Genomic DNA, 16,935 nt, shown 5'->3' on the forward strand with positions numbered 1-16,935 from the left:
GAAAAGTCTTGTATGAAATATCAAAAGGGGCATATATAATGTGGCCGTACATCACAAAACCAACAAAAAGTCGCACCCCTTGATTTCACATGAGGACTCAAGAAAGGTGAAATGGGTCAACCGAGTCAATCTAGAGTTTGTCATATTTTCTGAAAGGGCTATCCTTCTTCTACATTATTCTTTAATTTGGGATCATAACATCAATGGGAAAGAGCGTTTTCAGCAGTTTTTCTACAACCCATTTTGGGGGGAGAGTAGAATGATCAGGTGTGTCCTAGAAGCCCCTTTCCATTTTTTCTTTAAATCCTTTGCACATAACACTCTTCACTTTCAAGTCTAAAAGAATGACGCTACTGCTTTGAAAGTTGGCATGAATCATGGACAGAGTGTTTTAGTAGAATATGATCAATTTCAGCTTAAATCTGATAATCCCTTCATTGTTGTTGCCCAGTGGTTTACATCCTGTGTTTTGTCCCTTTCATCGCACAGCTATAGGCCTAACGCACGGCTTGTAAAGATTAACCGCTTGAATAGACTCTGTACTTTATTCCCTTACAGAGCCTCTTTTCTCAGCTCACACTTTTCCAGAGTGTGTGCTTTCTTTCCAGTAATATTAGACTGGTTGGGGGAGTTCATTTGAATTGAGTTATGCATCATTTTAAAGGGATCGTATAGTATTGGTTGAGGCCTAATTTCAGGTTTCTAACATTTTTTTTTTTTTGTGAGATAATGAGAAACCTCTTATAAAATACGAAATAGCATGTAATTCTGTGAGGAATTTAACTTTTATTTGATGAAAATTGGTTTTGAAATAGCTGAGATATCAAAAAAAAAAAAGAGCGATTCTAATAAAAAAAATGTGGGACCCACACTTTATGATCGCTTTGTTTTACTTTGTTTTTGGATGTTTCAGTCATTCCAAACCCGATTTTCATCAAATAAACTTTGAATTCCTCTTAAAAATGGCATGTTCTGTACTATATCAAGTGTTTTCTTGGTATCTCACAAAAAGTTAAAGTCCAATTCTCATCTCCACCAATACTGTACTATCCCTTTAAAGCTATAAAGTCTGTATTTTCAAAGTCTGCCCTTAACTAAGGCATGTCTGGCGACTTTTTGTTGGTTTTGTGATGCAGGGTACGTCACATGTATACTGTATATTATGATTCTTAGAAGAGAAATTCAAAGTTTATTGAGTGAAGGAAGGATTTTGAAATGGCTGAGATAACCAAAACAAATTAAGAGGTTATAAAAAAGATTGGACCTACCTTTAAGGACCACGTTTGTTTGTTTTTTCCCTGATATCTCAGTCATTTCAACCGGATTTACATCAATAAACTTTGAATTCCTCTTAGAATTGTGTGCTCGTTCATAGTTCATAAGTGATTTCCTATATCTACCTTACACAAAGTTAAAATCTGAACTTCCCATCTCAACCAAAACTATTTATAGGCCTAGGCCTATTAACACGTCTTACAGGCCTATAACCTTTTGCCAAGGCTTACTTTCACCGTTTTGCCACTGCTTACAACTATTTTCAACAAGAAAAACTGTTTGCGACACATGAAAGCAGTTAGGGTGAAATGGTCCACAATCGTATCTTCCAGATGTAGACCTATACAGCAGACAGACTAAAATGGTATAAAAACAACAAAAGCAAAACAAAAATTGATTGTTTCATTGCATTACCACCGAGTTACTTCATCAAATTACACAAATAACAAAGAGTCAAAACACGGCTCTTCAAACATATCAGTCATAAAGCACTGACAATCGTAAAGTAACTATAGTACCTTTTTCCGACGTTCTGCATGATCTCTGAGTGGAATCGAATTTTATAGGGCCTACAGTTGTACCAAAACGTTGTGGTACAGTCATGCTCCCTGGACGAGTTTGTATTTACCTACCGAATTAATTCAACTTTTTTTTTTCTTTCAGCACACAAACCTAACTTCATTTTAGAGATAAGCTACCTCCATTATGAAAGATTAGATGGAGATGTTCTAGTTTATTGAAGTTTTTGTAGCAACTTTGAACGTGAATGATTATTCCGTCAAAAAGCAAGAAGCATTTTCTATGTCATCGGCATTACTAGTGCACAAATTAAAAATGCGATTCAAGGAAGGTAACAGGCGGCAACTGAACAGAGTGACGCGGCCTTGAAAAGCGAGGATCGGTTAGAGGGCGGTATACAGCCAACTTTCCGTGTTTTTCAAGATTTCCGGAAGTCGTCTGAAATCGACTCATTTTCACCAATTTTCGGGTGCAAGAGCACATGGTAAAGTATGACAGCCGCCTTTTAGGTATATCTTTTTCGCTCAGAGTTCTGTTCGGCCTGGTTTCGTTTGTCTCTATTTGTAAAATGCTCTTATAAATCTGTTTATATTTGTACCATGCACTTCACTCGTGCGTGCACTTGGATAGCACGGCGCAACTGTTCAGTCCCACGTATCACTTTTGGGGTCATCGTTCTCTATGTCCCCATTTTCGAGCTCTCCTTGACGCAATTAGCTATGAAGCCATGTAAAAGTGAACCAATGCTATATACATCGCACTTTAGTCCGGGCTCTGGTGTCAAAACAACTGACGTTAGGAAGATCCTTCACACTTGCTAGTTACGAAAGCGCCAGATACTGAAATCCAGTGCATGATTAAGGCATTAAAGCCCCAGATCGTCAAATGAAAAGGAGAATTTTACTCTGCCTGGCGTCATATGAGTTAAATAGTGTCAGTGCCGTGGCAGTGCAGTGGCGGTGGCCCTGTGTCCCTGATCCCTGGCACTGCGCTGCACTGACTGTTCTTATGTCTAAATAATGGTTAGGCTTATGCTTATGGGTAATGATACTACTTAATAGTAATTTTACTACTAGTAGCCTACTGCGACCAGCAGCCCCATGCGCATAGCGTAATGGGGCTGCGCACTTGTCTGTAGCATTCAGGATCATGACAGGGCAGGGTAGTATCGCAGACAAATATCAACTTAAAATCGAAAAATTCTTCAATTTGAAGACTTACCAGTTAAGTTGAAGTATTGAAAACAGACTTTGCCTTTGGGCAATGTTTGGTTCTGCCAATCGATAGTCCCTTTCTGTTCGAATTGATGACTTAATGTGACTCGGTCAAGAGGAACCTGGGAGAGCTACACTGAATTGATGGCCAGTGCATGCACACACATCACATGCGCACAAATCAAATCCATTGACCGGATAAGATGTCTGTGTGCGCATGCGCTGGCCGTCAATTTAGTGTAGCTCTCCCAGGTTCCTCTCGACCGAGTCACATTAAGTCATCAATTCGAACAGAAAGGGACTAGAGTAACTGCGGCAGTATGCGGCCGTGCAGCCGTTCGCGGCAGGTACAACATACACGGTAATATACCGCTAAACACAGCACTGCACTGTTACATGCACACTACACATATACTAACACACTAGCAATCAACAAAAACCAACCGATAAAATGGGCATGATCTCTGACGAAAGTGAAATTTTCTCACCTAAATGACAACATATCGCATACAAAATGAAATTTTCGGTACTTCTTAATATAACAGTTAAGAAACAGTGGTCCAAGAAACTGGATTTTTTGTCGTTTTCTCGATGTTCATGGATTTTAAAAACATATCCTCACGTAAAATAGAACTTTCGCGAGCCGATGTGGGCCGCCATTTTTTTCGGAAAGTGGATGTCACCATCGAAAAAAAAAATGAGAAAAATACGAGAAAGACATCAACAACACCGCCAGAATTGCGATCTTGTTTGTGGCCAATGCATGTGCGCTCGCTATTTTCACGTGCTTTCGCAATGGGAATTGGCGCTTACGCAATGTTCGCGAGACATGTGAAGGCGTTCAGCTAAAGATCGCGGAGCACGCGTGTATTGCATAGGGATTGTACATCGTGCCGCAAGCAGAAATACTACGTCGCATATCGCCCTTATCGGCGAAAATTGTGCCGGGTTTTGCCTTGGTAAATCATGAAAACTGCGTTGGTCAATGGTAAATTTCTTTTATGAAAACAATCGCATTAATGAATAATCTTGTCTATGATATATGAAATGGTTGAAAATAATTTGCCTGATTTGTTCACAAGTTGGAAAAACCCTTAACAATGCTTAAACTGCCGCAAACGGGATATTTTACTCTACTGGCAGAACCAAACGTTGCCCGAAGCCTGTTGTCAATACTTCAACTTTATTGGTAAGTCTTCAAATTGAAGACATTTTTCGATTTTAAGTTGATATTTATCCGCGATACTACCCTGTCATGATCCTGAATGCTACAGTGCACAGCCCCATTACGCTATGCGTATGGGGCTGCTGGTCGTAGTTAACTACTACCATACTTGTACTGTAGGCTATAACTGTGTAAGTGTAAATTAACATAGGGGCTACCTGGTTGTGGGTTTAAAGTTATGCAAAGCTATTTACAATACTATAGCACTAGCCCCTCTGCTCTGGACTTGGTTGCTTGTCTTTGTACTCTTTTGGTCTTCTGCACATGAATCCCTTTTCAAGTAAGGGTTCCATATCTGGGAGCAATATTTCAGTGATTGGCATACTACAGATTTGTAGAGCTGGATGAATGATTGTCGATCTAGGGAAGAAAATGAGTGCCTGATGATTGCCATCTTGTGATTTGAGTTTGCTGTTACTTTGTCTACACGTACATTGTACATGAGTTGGAAATGGTTGTCAAATGTGACACCCAGATCCTTCTCAGTGGTAGAAGATGAGATGGAGGGACCTTGAGATGATAATAGACTAATCGAAGCCAGAGGTATTCTTTCCATAGTGTAGTTGCCATATGTCTGACCATTTATTCAGATTTTCATGATCATCTTGCAAAGCCATGATGTCTCTGGTGTTGTTTACCACTGAGTAGAGTTTGGTATCATCAGCAAAGAGCCATAGAACTGTCCCCATCATAATTGGCGAACCAATAGTATCGGGCAGGTCTTTGATGTTAATGAGAAATACGTGTACCTCAGGACCAAGACCAAGAATACTGCCGTGTGGTATGCCACTCGTTACTTGTGTTGATTTGGATTATTAAAGTACCATTAACTACTACTTGCTGTTAGCACTTCTGCAAATATGACTTGATTTAGTTCCATAATTTTCCTCTGAAAATACTGTATGCATGGAGCCCTTAGGACACTGTTGAAAGTTTTTTTTTTTTTTGGGTAGTCCAGGTACAAGTATGTACAGTCCATAGAGTTGTTATCATTAAAAGCTTGCTTCCAGTCTCATGACACATCCAGTAACTGAATTACATGTAACTACATGTACTCCACTTCGCTGGAATAGACTTGTTGATGTCTACCAGCTTTAATGTTTTGTAACTGGTTCAATAATGCACTCACAGTACAGATAGTGTCTCACAATACTATGATAGTTCCAGAGCAGTAAACTTGAAAGCAACATATAAAAGTATTAGAAAGCAGCAAGGAGTAACACATTGCAATTCGTACTATTGCTACTAAAATGTGCTACCATACTAGACTTTACCACTTACCAGTGTAGTTAAATGTCAGTTATTCATGTAATGGAGTACATCTATACAGCCCTATTGCTGTACATACACAAGTGTCGCGACAGAGCTGTACCAGTCGAGATCCGAAATATTACCCTATTCCGGAGCAACAACACGATTTTGAATTTATTACACCATACATTGTATTTGTTACTCAGACCTATATATTTGCTATCTTGATCAATTTAGCCTTTTTTTCTTTTGTTATCAATATTGACATACACAATTTACAACTTAATACCCAAAACAAAGATTTCGATATCGTATGCATACTGAATTGTTAAAAATTGAAATTTGCTGTGTGGATATCATGCAAGGGGTCCCTATAGAATGATATGTATGCCATGCTCTAATTCCTTGTGAGTTTTTTTTTAGCATATCCAGTAAGAAAAAAACAAGAAAAATTCCCTTGTACAATAGCGTCCCTCTAAGCTTTAAAGGACAAGTTCACCTTCATAGACATGTGGGTTGAGTGAATACAGTAGAACACATAAGTGAGAGTTTGAGGAAAATCGGACAATCCGTTGAATAGTTACAAATTTTTGAAGTTTCTGCTCAGTCACAGCTGGATGAGAAGACTACTATAGCTTGTGATGGCACATGTGTACAACGATATAAAGAAAGAATAAAGAAAGTTCAACATATTTCCATTTTTCTTGCATAATAAAAGAACACTCGACTTCTCTCTTTCAGAAGGCAGGGGGAATAATATTACCCTTAACTTACGTCAGTAACAAGTCGAAGAAATGGGCACTTTATTCAAAAAGCAAAGTTTTGTGAAATTCTCTTTTTATTTTTCTTATATTGTTGTACGCATGTGACATCACACACTGTAGTAGTCTTCTCATCCAGCAGTGACTTCACAGATACTTTAAAAATTCATAACTTTTGAACTGATTGTCCGATTTTCCCCAAACTTGCACTGATGTGTTCTTCTAATATTGTTGCCTTCACTCAATCCACATGTCTATGAAGGTGTACTTGTCCTTTAAGCCATGTTTAGCTGTACATACAGTGTAAATGTGAAACACATCAACAGAATTTCAGTTGTCAGTAATTGTATGCATGCACCTGCACACATGAGTGAATCATACATTAAAGGGGCCCTGAAGCCCAAATCAGCGTAATTTTCATGTTTAGGCCAATTTTATGTATTGTTATGTGCTGATTTCACATATTTACGACTACTTTTTGATGATTCTGACGAATGAAGTGCTATTTTGAGAGAAGCTACAGCTCTGGGAACGCCCCTTGAAATTCTGTCAAATCACGCGAACAGCGCGTACATGAACGTCCTGACGACGTCATCTCAAGAATGATGCGAGTTCGAGCAGACGCTACTCAGCTCTATTTGCACAATGTTGTACACAGATTCTGTTAGCTTTTGTCGTTCGTCTACAGTGGATAACACAACTATTTTTCTTTGGATTTATTTGCCCTTTCCCAAACATGAGCGATTCATCGGATAGTAGCATGAAAGAGAGGGTTGACTTTTCAAGTTCAGATTCTGAACATGCAGATGTTTGTGACAAAATTTCTGCAGTTTTGCCTAGTCCACAGTGCATATGTAGCTGTCGCTCGGTTTGATGATGGAGAAGACATTGAAAAAGGCTTGGTAACAGAGATTGGTAAACCAGACTTGATTTTCATTTAACCGAAATTCTGTTTGTTTTTGTAGCAAAACTATAGTTCCCTAGCTACCGATTTGCCCATTACCTGTACTTTCGCGGCTTTGATGTGCATAATTATTTACTAGCAGTAGGCCTATTATCATCCCGATCGGCCCGGGGAGCGAACGTTTGCTACACTGCTGGCCGAGCCTAGTTGCGCAGCACTTTGACTGCGCCTTTTCCGTAGGTATAATAATATATGTAGCGAGGCTTAGCCTTGGCATTTATCTTTTTTTCTTGTTTTTTTTTTCCTTAGCTGAGCTAGGAACTTGAACTGCATGAGCAGAATTTAGATTTGCTTCGCTTAAAAAATAATAAAAAATAGTTCTTGGAACTTTCAGCAATCATATTTGCATATAAGCATGATGTTGAATGGACTATGAAAAAGAAAAAAATACTTATTGTGGACAAATTATTGTGGGGAACTATGCATTGATCGGGCTCCCACCATAAAAGCTCACCCCTTGCGGTTTCCAGATGCTGATGCACGAATAATAGCAATCTATGTGAACCAACAACAAATTTCCAATAGCTACATTATTGTAGAGGCACAGATTTTTGCACACAAAACAGTGACAGAAACCTGGAATTTACTCACAAAGCCAGTACGAAACACTGCTTGATAGTCAGTCACCACATGAAATGCAAGCTACACGTGACAGGAATAGAATCTAAAGAAACTATTCCATCGTACTGTGGAATTTGGGGATTTATCGATTGGTCTAAGCGGGTTTGCGCGTTTGAGCAGAATACGCAAACTTGGCACGTCACATCAACTAAGTCAGGCGTGGGAACGTGGCACATGATATACAATGTACACTGTACATTACTAGTGTATTACGTGTATTATGGGGGGGGGTGGGGGACATTGCAAGTATTGACCGGGTGAACTTATATCGTCGCTGGGGCGATAAGACCTCGTATCTACAAAATGTCAAATGTTCAGGAGAGCCAAAAAACATGGCGGCCAAAGCACCGTGGCAAATGGGATAGCCTTTCCTTTGACATGCCGTGGTGGCTTCATTTTTGGAGTAAGACAGTTGGGATTTGGACAGGACATCACATAACCCATTATTTGACCATGAATAAAAAAAAAAACTCATTTTCACCAAAATTGCAGATACAAGGTCTTATCACCCCAGCGACGATCACTTTTTTCAAACCATGCCTGGAATGACAGGCGAAGCATCGGGTTTCAGCCTACTTATGCGTTTGTTTGATAACAATCTGGGTGTGCAGCCCCACTGCGAAGCTTGAGCTGCTGGGCCCATCCCAGTTGGCCCTCGTCAGCTTTACTCTTGCTGTCTAAATTTTCCGTAAATTTGGATCTTATGGGAAAGGAATGAAGACTCACCCCATCCTTTGCCGTGTTACTACACCCTGCAACGATGCATCGTCTAGGCATAGTTTACAAGGTGCAGCTAAGATCTTCTAAAACAATATTTTTCTTGCAATCATACGTTTGACAACCCAACGTCTTGTGAGCAATCAACACGACAACAGAGGGGTATATTGGCTAAATGTTGTCAGCTGTCCTCTGCTACGAAAGCTTCATTCTTGAGATGACGCATGCTATCACGTGACTCGCGTTTGTCGAAAGTTGATTTTTTTTAGGGGCGGGGCTTAGGAACTTCAAAATGTGCAATATCAGGGTGGCAAAAGTGGTTTCTCTCTCACACAGGTGCTTTCTACAAACAACTGGTGAAAGAATATCAAAGAATAAACACATCTTAGCCCTCTCAGAGCTCAAATTTGAGGATTTCAGGGCCCCTTTAATTCTTACCCATGTCATATGTTCTTGCAGAGTACTAGTGTGTGATTATGAATGTTTTAATGGCCCCTTTCAATTTCTTAAAACAAAAGCCTTACATACACTTCACTTTCCACTCCAATAACTTTTGAAAGGATGACGTGACTGCTGTATGGTTTTTACAACTGGTAATGAATAGAATGTGCTTAAAGGCATAATTTACCATTTGCAGATGAAACGAAAACCCAGCGTTAGTGCTTCAAAATAGTTCTAAAATGTGAGTTAGGGATAGAAACAACTAATGTAAAAATTTGAACCTTTATAATTGATGTTAAGTATTGTTAAATATACAAAAAATGCAAACATTAGTTATAATAATAATGTTTCCAGACTAAACTGTCTACAGTTATGGTTTAATGAGAAAAATAGTGATATCTCCTGATATTTTAGGCTTTATTGCAAAACAATTGTATGGGTAGGCCCAGATGTTTTGTGATAAACTGACCTGCACAATATGTATCAAAAGTGATATCTTGAACATTTTTTAAATCACTGCTCCCAAAGGTAAACAGGACCTTTAATGAGTGTGACAATTTTCAGCTTAATCTGATAATCCCTTCATTGTGGTTACTATGGAGTTTTACATCCTGGTTTTGTCCCATTCATTACACCGATTGCAGCATGGTGAGGATGCATTTGAATAGGCCTTATATTCCAAAGCCTCTTTTCTCAGTAAACACCTTTCCAGAATGTCCTTTCTTTCCATGATTTAGATAGGTTAGGAAAGTCCATTTACTTTGTATTGAGTGATACATTATTTTAAAGCTTAGAGTCTGTTCTTTCAAAAATTGTCCTTTATTAAAAATTCATGTCTGGTGACTTTTTGGTGGTTTTGTAATGCAGGGTGACAGTCTGTGCATCATCTACTACCTTGTATTAGTCTCTTAATTACCAAGGAATGGTGTATTATTTGCGTACAAAGACATGTTTCTTTACAAGTACGTTAGGGTACACTTGTTTGCATGCTTCATTTCTGACACCTACTGATTTCCAAAATTTTCAGGTAGTGACTTACCAAATGTTGCAAAAGCTCTGAACTTTCATTCCTTACCGTAAACGCATTGAAGTTTCCGTAGAATGGGTAGCGAAAATCCTACAATTTTATTGGTCAAGAGCTGTGAGCTGATTTTACACTGGCCGCACGCTACCTCACAGAGGACAACGTTCTGTAATATGTAAACTGTAATATGTTATCGCGCACTTTTAGTATAAAAGTGTTTGCGCACTAAGTAAGAGCTGCCTGTTGGCTAGGAAGCCATGCATCCAGTATTTTTACTAGATGCATGGTTTTGAAGTACTGGATGCATGTTTTTTGTTTATGGCAAGCCAAAAAAAAAAGTGCATCCAGTAAATTTGCCATCAGGTTACATGATCAAAAAATGGATATCTGGTGTATAAAACAGATGATGCACATGTCTTTTCGTGCTTCAATGTGAATAGTGTGCATGCTGTACAAATGTAACTAAACTCACAAGGCAAGCTTTTTGAGATAAGCATTCCATCTACATGTACTGTTAGCTTATGCACACAATTCCAACTGATGCACTCATTGCAGTGTTCTGCTTACTTTGAATTTTGACATGTTTAGGATTTGTGATATCCCCTGACATAATCTGTGAAATATAAGATACATTATTTTGTGGAAAGTTCTGTTTTTAAACTAGCATTACATAACATTTTGTATTTACAGCTACAGAGAATTTAGTTGCATATATGTTTGCTTGTTTGATATTGTTTGTTTGTTTGTTTGTTTGTTTGCTTGATTTATCATAATATGCACCATTCCTGTTGATACAGACATACACCATCATACATGTGTAAATCACAAAGTCACAAGTTCTATCCAGAGCCACATCATATAGAAAATTGGAAGATTTGGTAATACATCATCAGAGCATGAAAGTTAATTGTTTTGACTATCTACTAGGGTGTGTATGACATAAGTTCTGTATGCATCCACACTTGATATCTGGATAGATTATTTACTGATAGAGCTATTTCAAAATTTATTTTAACTAAGAGCTGTCTACTGCAAATCCTCAGTGTTACCAATATTTCTTACATCAGAAGTTTGATTTTAGTGGGGGAAAAAGAAAAACACCCTGTGACTCTAGCTGTCATTAAGTGAAAGCCTATGTGCAAATTTGTTGCACTATAACTTAAAATATGGGCGTACAGGCAAGGTACCCTCCAGTGACCCTGTGAGCAGAGGATCATGTGTATCAAATATTTACTATGTTCTTTTAAAATGCTGCTCTGTGTACAGCACCTAGGTATTGGCAATACCCAGAATTGATGTCTTCTTTGCGAGCAGTCTTTTTGAGAAACAACAAGCTTGTCTGTTTCAAACCCATCTGACCCTCCCCATCCCACAAATATTGACTGCTTTCATTTACGCAATGCTCATAAATGGCTTCCGAAAAAACATGTTTGGCAGTCAAAATGCAAAGGGCTTCACGAGGAGGACTGCTTCTTTACAGATGTTAAGGAGATAGCTAATTTTACTGCAGACACATCAGTAAAGTTTTGTTTTGTTCCACTGCTTTGTGCAGGCATTGTTCATGGCATCTGCAAAGAGGACCATCATCGCAGAGCAGTGACAGCACCACACCCTCAGAGCTTGTTACGCAGGAGACGATCAGAGTAGGACTGCCGATCACAATGGATGTCCCGCATACCAGTCATCCCATGTTCAATCACAATGACCCGTCGCCCTACCGCATTCCCGTGAGCACCTTTGTGGCGAGGCCCCCTCCGGCCAACCTCGTGGACATGCAGGCGGAGCGCGTCAGCGAGAGTCTCGCCCTGAGACCGCCGCCTCTTGAAAACACTCACACTCCAAGCCTACCCATCGGAATGCCCTGGATGGAGCAGCACTACCGTCCAAATCTGCACACAGAAACCAGAGACCAGAAACAACCCATCATGAAGGTAAAGGTGAATTACATGCACGTGAGTCTGTCCCTTGCTTGTTGTTTTCGTTGTCTTTTCGTTGTTGCTGGTGGGTTTTAAATCTCAGAAAATGTTACAAAGGGATTAGCAGATACTGTTTAAAAAGGCTTTGAATAGCTTTCTTCAAGTTTTATAAGCTCACCTGAGCCAAAGGCTCAAGTGAGCTATTGCGATCACTCTTTGTCCGGCGTCCATTCGACATCCTGTGTCGTCCGTCGTGTGTCGTGCATCATCTGTAAACTTAAATTACATTTCATCTTCTTCTTGAAAACCCCATGACAGCTTTTCACCAAAATTTTCTCTCCACAGGTAGCATGGCCTAGGAGAATAGGATATCAATTTTTTTTCAAATAGGCACCATACCCACCTGGGGGGCCCCCAGGGGGCCCAACCTCCCATCAAGGAATCTTTAAAAATCTTCTTCTCTAGAACAAGAAGCGATAAAGCTATGTGTAAGTTAACATTATGAGTAAGTACATTATGACTGTAGTTTTGAGTTTGCTCATGGTGGACTCAGGGGTGCCCCCTTGGCAAACAGGGCGGTCCAAATGGGGGCCTAACTTGTACAATTTCATCTTCTTAAAAACAACATGATGGATTTTTCCAAACTTGGCAGGTAGCATTCATAGGGGATAGGATCTCAATTTGTTTGAGTGGGCATCATGTTCCCCTTGGGGGCCCCAGGTGACCCAAACCTCCCAAATTAAGGAATGTTTAACAAAAAAATTCTTCTCTAGAATTAGACGTGATAGACCTTTGAGTAATTTTTTTTTTTCTCAAACTGCATAGTGAAACCTTCTAAGTACAGTGTACTTGGCAGGTATTTTTACCAGTTTGAGTGAATGTGCAAATGAACACCATGCCCCCCCAAAAAAGCTGCCGAACCCCCCCCCCCCCCACCCCCGCCCCAAGTTTGCAATGTTGTCAGGTAAGAGTCTGCAAGAATGCACGGAAGGAGAACTTGCGATACTCAGGTGAGCGCAAGACCTGGGTCTCTTGTTTGGTTAACAGTCTCTTTGATTCTGAAGTTGCTTTTTGTTTGCTGTCTTTAAAAAATGACATGAAATTTTTATTCCTCTGCCACGGAGTGTCGGCGGAGGCATTATTGTCCGTTTGACTTGCCTTTTACATATTTTCAAAAGTATTGAGAGGTGCAGGACTGTAGATGTTGCCAAACTTTCTTTGAAATTATGCACATCATTCTCTTCATTGTAAAGAGATGGCATCTTATAGTATGCTATTATGTACATTGTATAGTGTCACTCTTCCATTATTACCTCCGCCAAGGGAGGAGGTTATGTTTTCGTTACCGTTGGTTTGTGTGTTCGTTTGTCCGTGTGCAAAATAACTCAAAAAGTAGTTAACGGATTGGGATGAAACTTGCAGGAAAGGTTGAGAATGACACAAGTAACAAACGATTAACTTTTGGGAGTGATCCAAGAATTTTTTTTTTGGAATTTATGAAGGATTTTTGATATTTTGGCAGGTAGGGTCAATGAACTTGGGAGTTCAGGCTGTGCGTATTTGAGGTTTGCATGTGCGCACTAGCATACGTGCTCTAGTTTCTGCTAGGGCGAGGTGCGCCATGCAGCTGAGGGTTTATGACGTAACAAAGGCTTTTGTATTGGGAAATCGGGCTACTTTATGGAAGAAGAAGATCAGTGGTGGAAATGAGCTGCATGCTTGGCGGAGGTCTGCACTCTCAGAGTGCTTTTCTAGTTTAGTAATGTCAAGATGACAAGACTCACTGTCTGTTACTTCTTGCAAAGGCTTCGCTTCTGTTTTTGTATGTCACAGATTCCTGACATGAGAGATGTCAATACACTTTTTGCTTGTACACCACACAGGCCTGTCACAAGCCTGTATATGCACCAATAGGCACGGTCAGACTGGCAAAAGATCGAGAAGTTTAAGATCGCAAAGTTTGGGCCATTCGTATGCGTGCAAGAAAGAGTGTGCTGTCCGATGGCTAGTGATTGTGACGTAACAATACACATCTGTACATGACAATGGTCTCGCGCTTCGAAGACACCGCCCGCAAACAGATCAAGAAGTTTCGCAAGAAGTTTCGCGGGAAGTTTGCGGTCACACTGGAAAAACTTCGAGATCTTAAACTTCTCGATCTTTTGCCAGTCTGACCACGCCTAATAATTTGTGTAATCATGTTGCTAAAACATTACAATGAAATCATAATGGCCCATCATGAATGCAAGTTCGAAAGCCCATCGTGAAATGCAAGTTCGAAAGTACGTAAACAGGCAGATTAGTCAAAGCTACAACAACTTTGGCAGCATTTAGTGATCAGCATGTTGACTTTGACAGAACAATTACAAGCTTTAAGCAGTAGTGTTTGCAAGGAATTAGACAAAATAATGTACATGTGAATGTAGACACATAGGGCTAACTCATGTGAGTTGCTATGCACGGTTGTTTGTTGAGATTTGTCAAATCAGCAACTTAGAATGTTTATTATGTTTGCACCATATGTGCATTTTAGCAGAATGAGTGCCTATGAACTTAAATTAATGACTTTTTATAGGAAAACAGCTAAAATGAAATTACTTTTTCCATCTACAGGAGCCTGTAAATGACACGTGGCATGATGTGAAGTCCCCGGTTCCCCCTGTACCCGAAAGAAAGGAAAAAGAAGAGACCAAGCCTGAAATATTCCCAACTGAGTTTGAGGACCAGGAAATCGCCAGCAACTTTGTGCCAATGTCCTGGAGCAGGACGCCCAAGTTTCGAGTCACACCAAACTCATCCAGCGAGGGCAGTGGAGAGAGAAGTGAGGATGGCCACGCTGCAGTGCGGTCCACCATGACTCTGGAGCCGTCGGGGTTCACCTGCATCCAGTGCGGCCATGTCGTCCATCGTAGCCAGCTGGCCAAGCATGTGAGGATGCACACCGCCGACCGCCCGCACAAGTGCGAGGTGTGCGGCCGTGCCTTCAGGCAGAAGTCCAACCTCATTGTACACATGCGCATGCACACGGGCGAGCTTCCCTTCAAGTGCGACATGTGCGGCAAGGCCTTTAGGCAAAAGTCCATCCTGGTGACACATGTTCGCACCCACACCAAAGAAATGCCCTACAAGTGCCACATGTGCCCAAAGGCCTTCACGCAGAAATCTAATCTGGTGGAACACATCCGCGTGCACACTGGAGAGAAGCCGTACAGATGTCCTGAGTGCAACAAGGCCTTTGCCCAGAAGTCAAACCTTGTCGTCCATGTCAGAGGCCACACCGGCGAGACTCCATTTCAGTGCGACACCTGCGGGAAAGCCTTCCGACAGAAGTCCATCTTGACTACGCACATACGGACTCACACGGGAGAGTTGCCGTTCAAGTGCACTGACTGCGACCGGGCGTTTGCACAGAAGTCCAACCTGGTGGAGCACTGTCGGCAGCACACTGGTGAGAGACCCTTCATCTGCAAGGAGTGCAACAAGGCCTTCATCAGACATCAGGATCTCCTGCAGCACATGCGGCACCACACGGGCCGGAAGCCTTACGACTGCTCCGAGTGCGGCAAGATGTTCATCCGAAAGAAACACCTGGAGCAGCACGCCAAGTCCCACATGGAGCACCGGTTCAAGTGCGGGGTCTGCGGCCAGGGGTTCATGGACGAGAACCTGATGGTGATCCACCTCACAACACACTGTCACTGCCACATCTGCGGCATCAGCTACAGGAGCAAAGAGGAACTGATCGAGCACTGCAGACTCCATGCCATGGGTATGCCGGACACCTCTGCCCTCCAAGGCACTACCCTCAGCAAGTTGGCCCTGTCTCGCCATTCTGCTACACCAAGTCACACGCTGCCCAACGAGATGAGCAGGGATGTGCCATCCTGCAGCAAAACCTTTGCAGGCGGACAAACAGACATTAAGATTAATCCATTTCCAACTGAGACCGTCACCAAGGATGAGAATAGCACCAAGAGTTTCACAAATTTATCATAATGCAGAGAGTGAGAATTTTTTTTTCTCCACAATGCGTCTAATTTCTTGGTACAATCCATATTGATGTAATGTTCAAATTTCCATACATATTCTCTCATTATGTGTAAATATACACAGTTTTTGTCATTTTTCTGTCTTATTTTTTGCTTCTTTTTTTTTTTAAACTACAGCTGCACAAAGTTTTTGTCTCAAACAAATTAGAACTGGCAGAAAGGACAAACATATTGTTATGAAATGTAATGCCATGTTTTGATTTGGGGTGAAAAGTAATTATCAACCTTTGCTCCAAGTCTCTGAAATGGCTGAATTATGCAGAATCATTTTATGGAGTACCAGTGATATGGATTTAAATAGCTGCCGTGTTTTATGTGGTGTCTTGTCATATGCCGCCAGTGTGTGTGCACAAACATTTCTGGTTGTGCATGCATACTTATGAACAGAAGAGTGAAAGTTAGTGCATTTGTATTAAATTGTGCAACAGGATGAAAAATTACAAAGATGCAGTCCTTCGCAATGCACCGGGAACACAGAAATTGCGCACAGTTGCAGTCTTGACACTGACAATCTGTCAAAAGTACTAGCAACAGGGACATGAGGTATTTTAATTTGGAAATCAACACATTACAGAGAGCCACATTCATATATATCTTCAACAGACAGTTAAATCCTTGTCTTTCATCAAACCAGCTGGATTTTGACAACAGATTAACAGACAACTACTGAGGCCAACAGATAAATGATAATGGGCCACTTGATTGAAACTCATATTCTTGATTTAGAGTTTGTGTGAAGAGCACACCGTTTCCCCATCTTTGTGGACAGCAAATGATGACAGTAGGACTGAACCAACATTTTCCTCTTCCAAGGTTCCTTTCAATTTTCAAATACCCTTTGTGCTTTGCACATGTTGCTATTCATGAAGCAATTTACAGTGGTTTGTGTAAGGATAAAACAAGGGGAACTCGTAGATTTTCTAAAAAGGCTTTCTTTCTTGACAGCACTTAGTTATTA

At 40.7% G+C, this 16,935-nt stretch overlaps 1 protein-coding gene across 2 annotated transcripts; it reads left to right on the forward strand.

Annotated features, from left to right (window-relative positions):
- Positions 1–2,213: 2,213 nt before the first annotated feature.
- Positions 2,214–16,317, forward strand: LOC140237609 (uncharacterized). Of its 2 annotated transcripts, none has more exons than XM_072317540.1 (3): positions 2,214–2,278; positions 11,565–11,949; positions 14,542–16,317. In XM_072317540.1, exons 2-3 carry the CDS (start codon positions 11,674–11,676, stop codon positions 15,922–15,924), a joined length of 1,659 nt encoding a protein of 552 aa, XP_072173641.1. In that variant the 5' UTR covers positions 2,214–2,278; positions 11,565–11,673; the 3' UTR covers positions 15,925–16,317. The 2 variants fall into 2 exon arrangements, with proteins under 2 accessions (XP_072173641.1, XP_072173640.1); XM_072317539.1 differs by having other exon boundaries at positions 2,222–2,303.
- Positions 16,318–16,935: the final 618 nt, after the last annotated feature.

Source organism: Diadema setosum, chromosome 14, assembly GCF_964275005.1.
Source record: "Diadema setosum chromosome 14, eeDiaSeto1, whole genome shotgun sequence".
Classification (NCBI taxonomy): domain Eukaryota; kingdom Metazoa; phylum Echinodermata; class Echinoidea; order Diadematoida; family Diadematidae; genus Diadema; species Diadema setosum.

Bases quoted from the DNA above. Each gene is read 5' to 3' on its own strand.
- LOC140237609 (XM_072317540.1), top strand. From the start codon at position 11,674: ATGGATGTCCCGCATACCAGTCATCCCATGTTCAATCACAATGACCCG. The intron at 11,950-14,541 runs GTGAATTACATG...TTCCATCTACAG, and splicing joins AACCCATCATGAAGGTAAAG to GAGCCTGTAAATGACACGTG.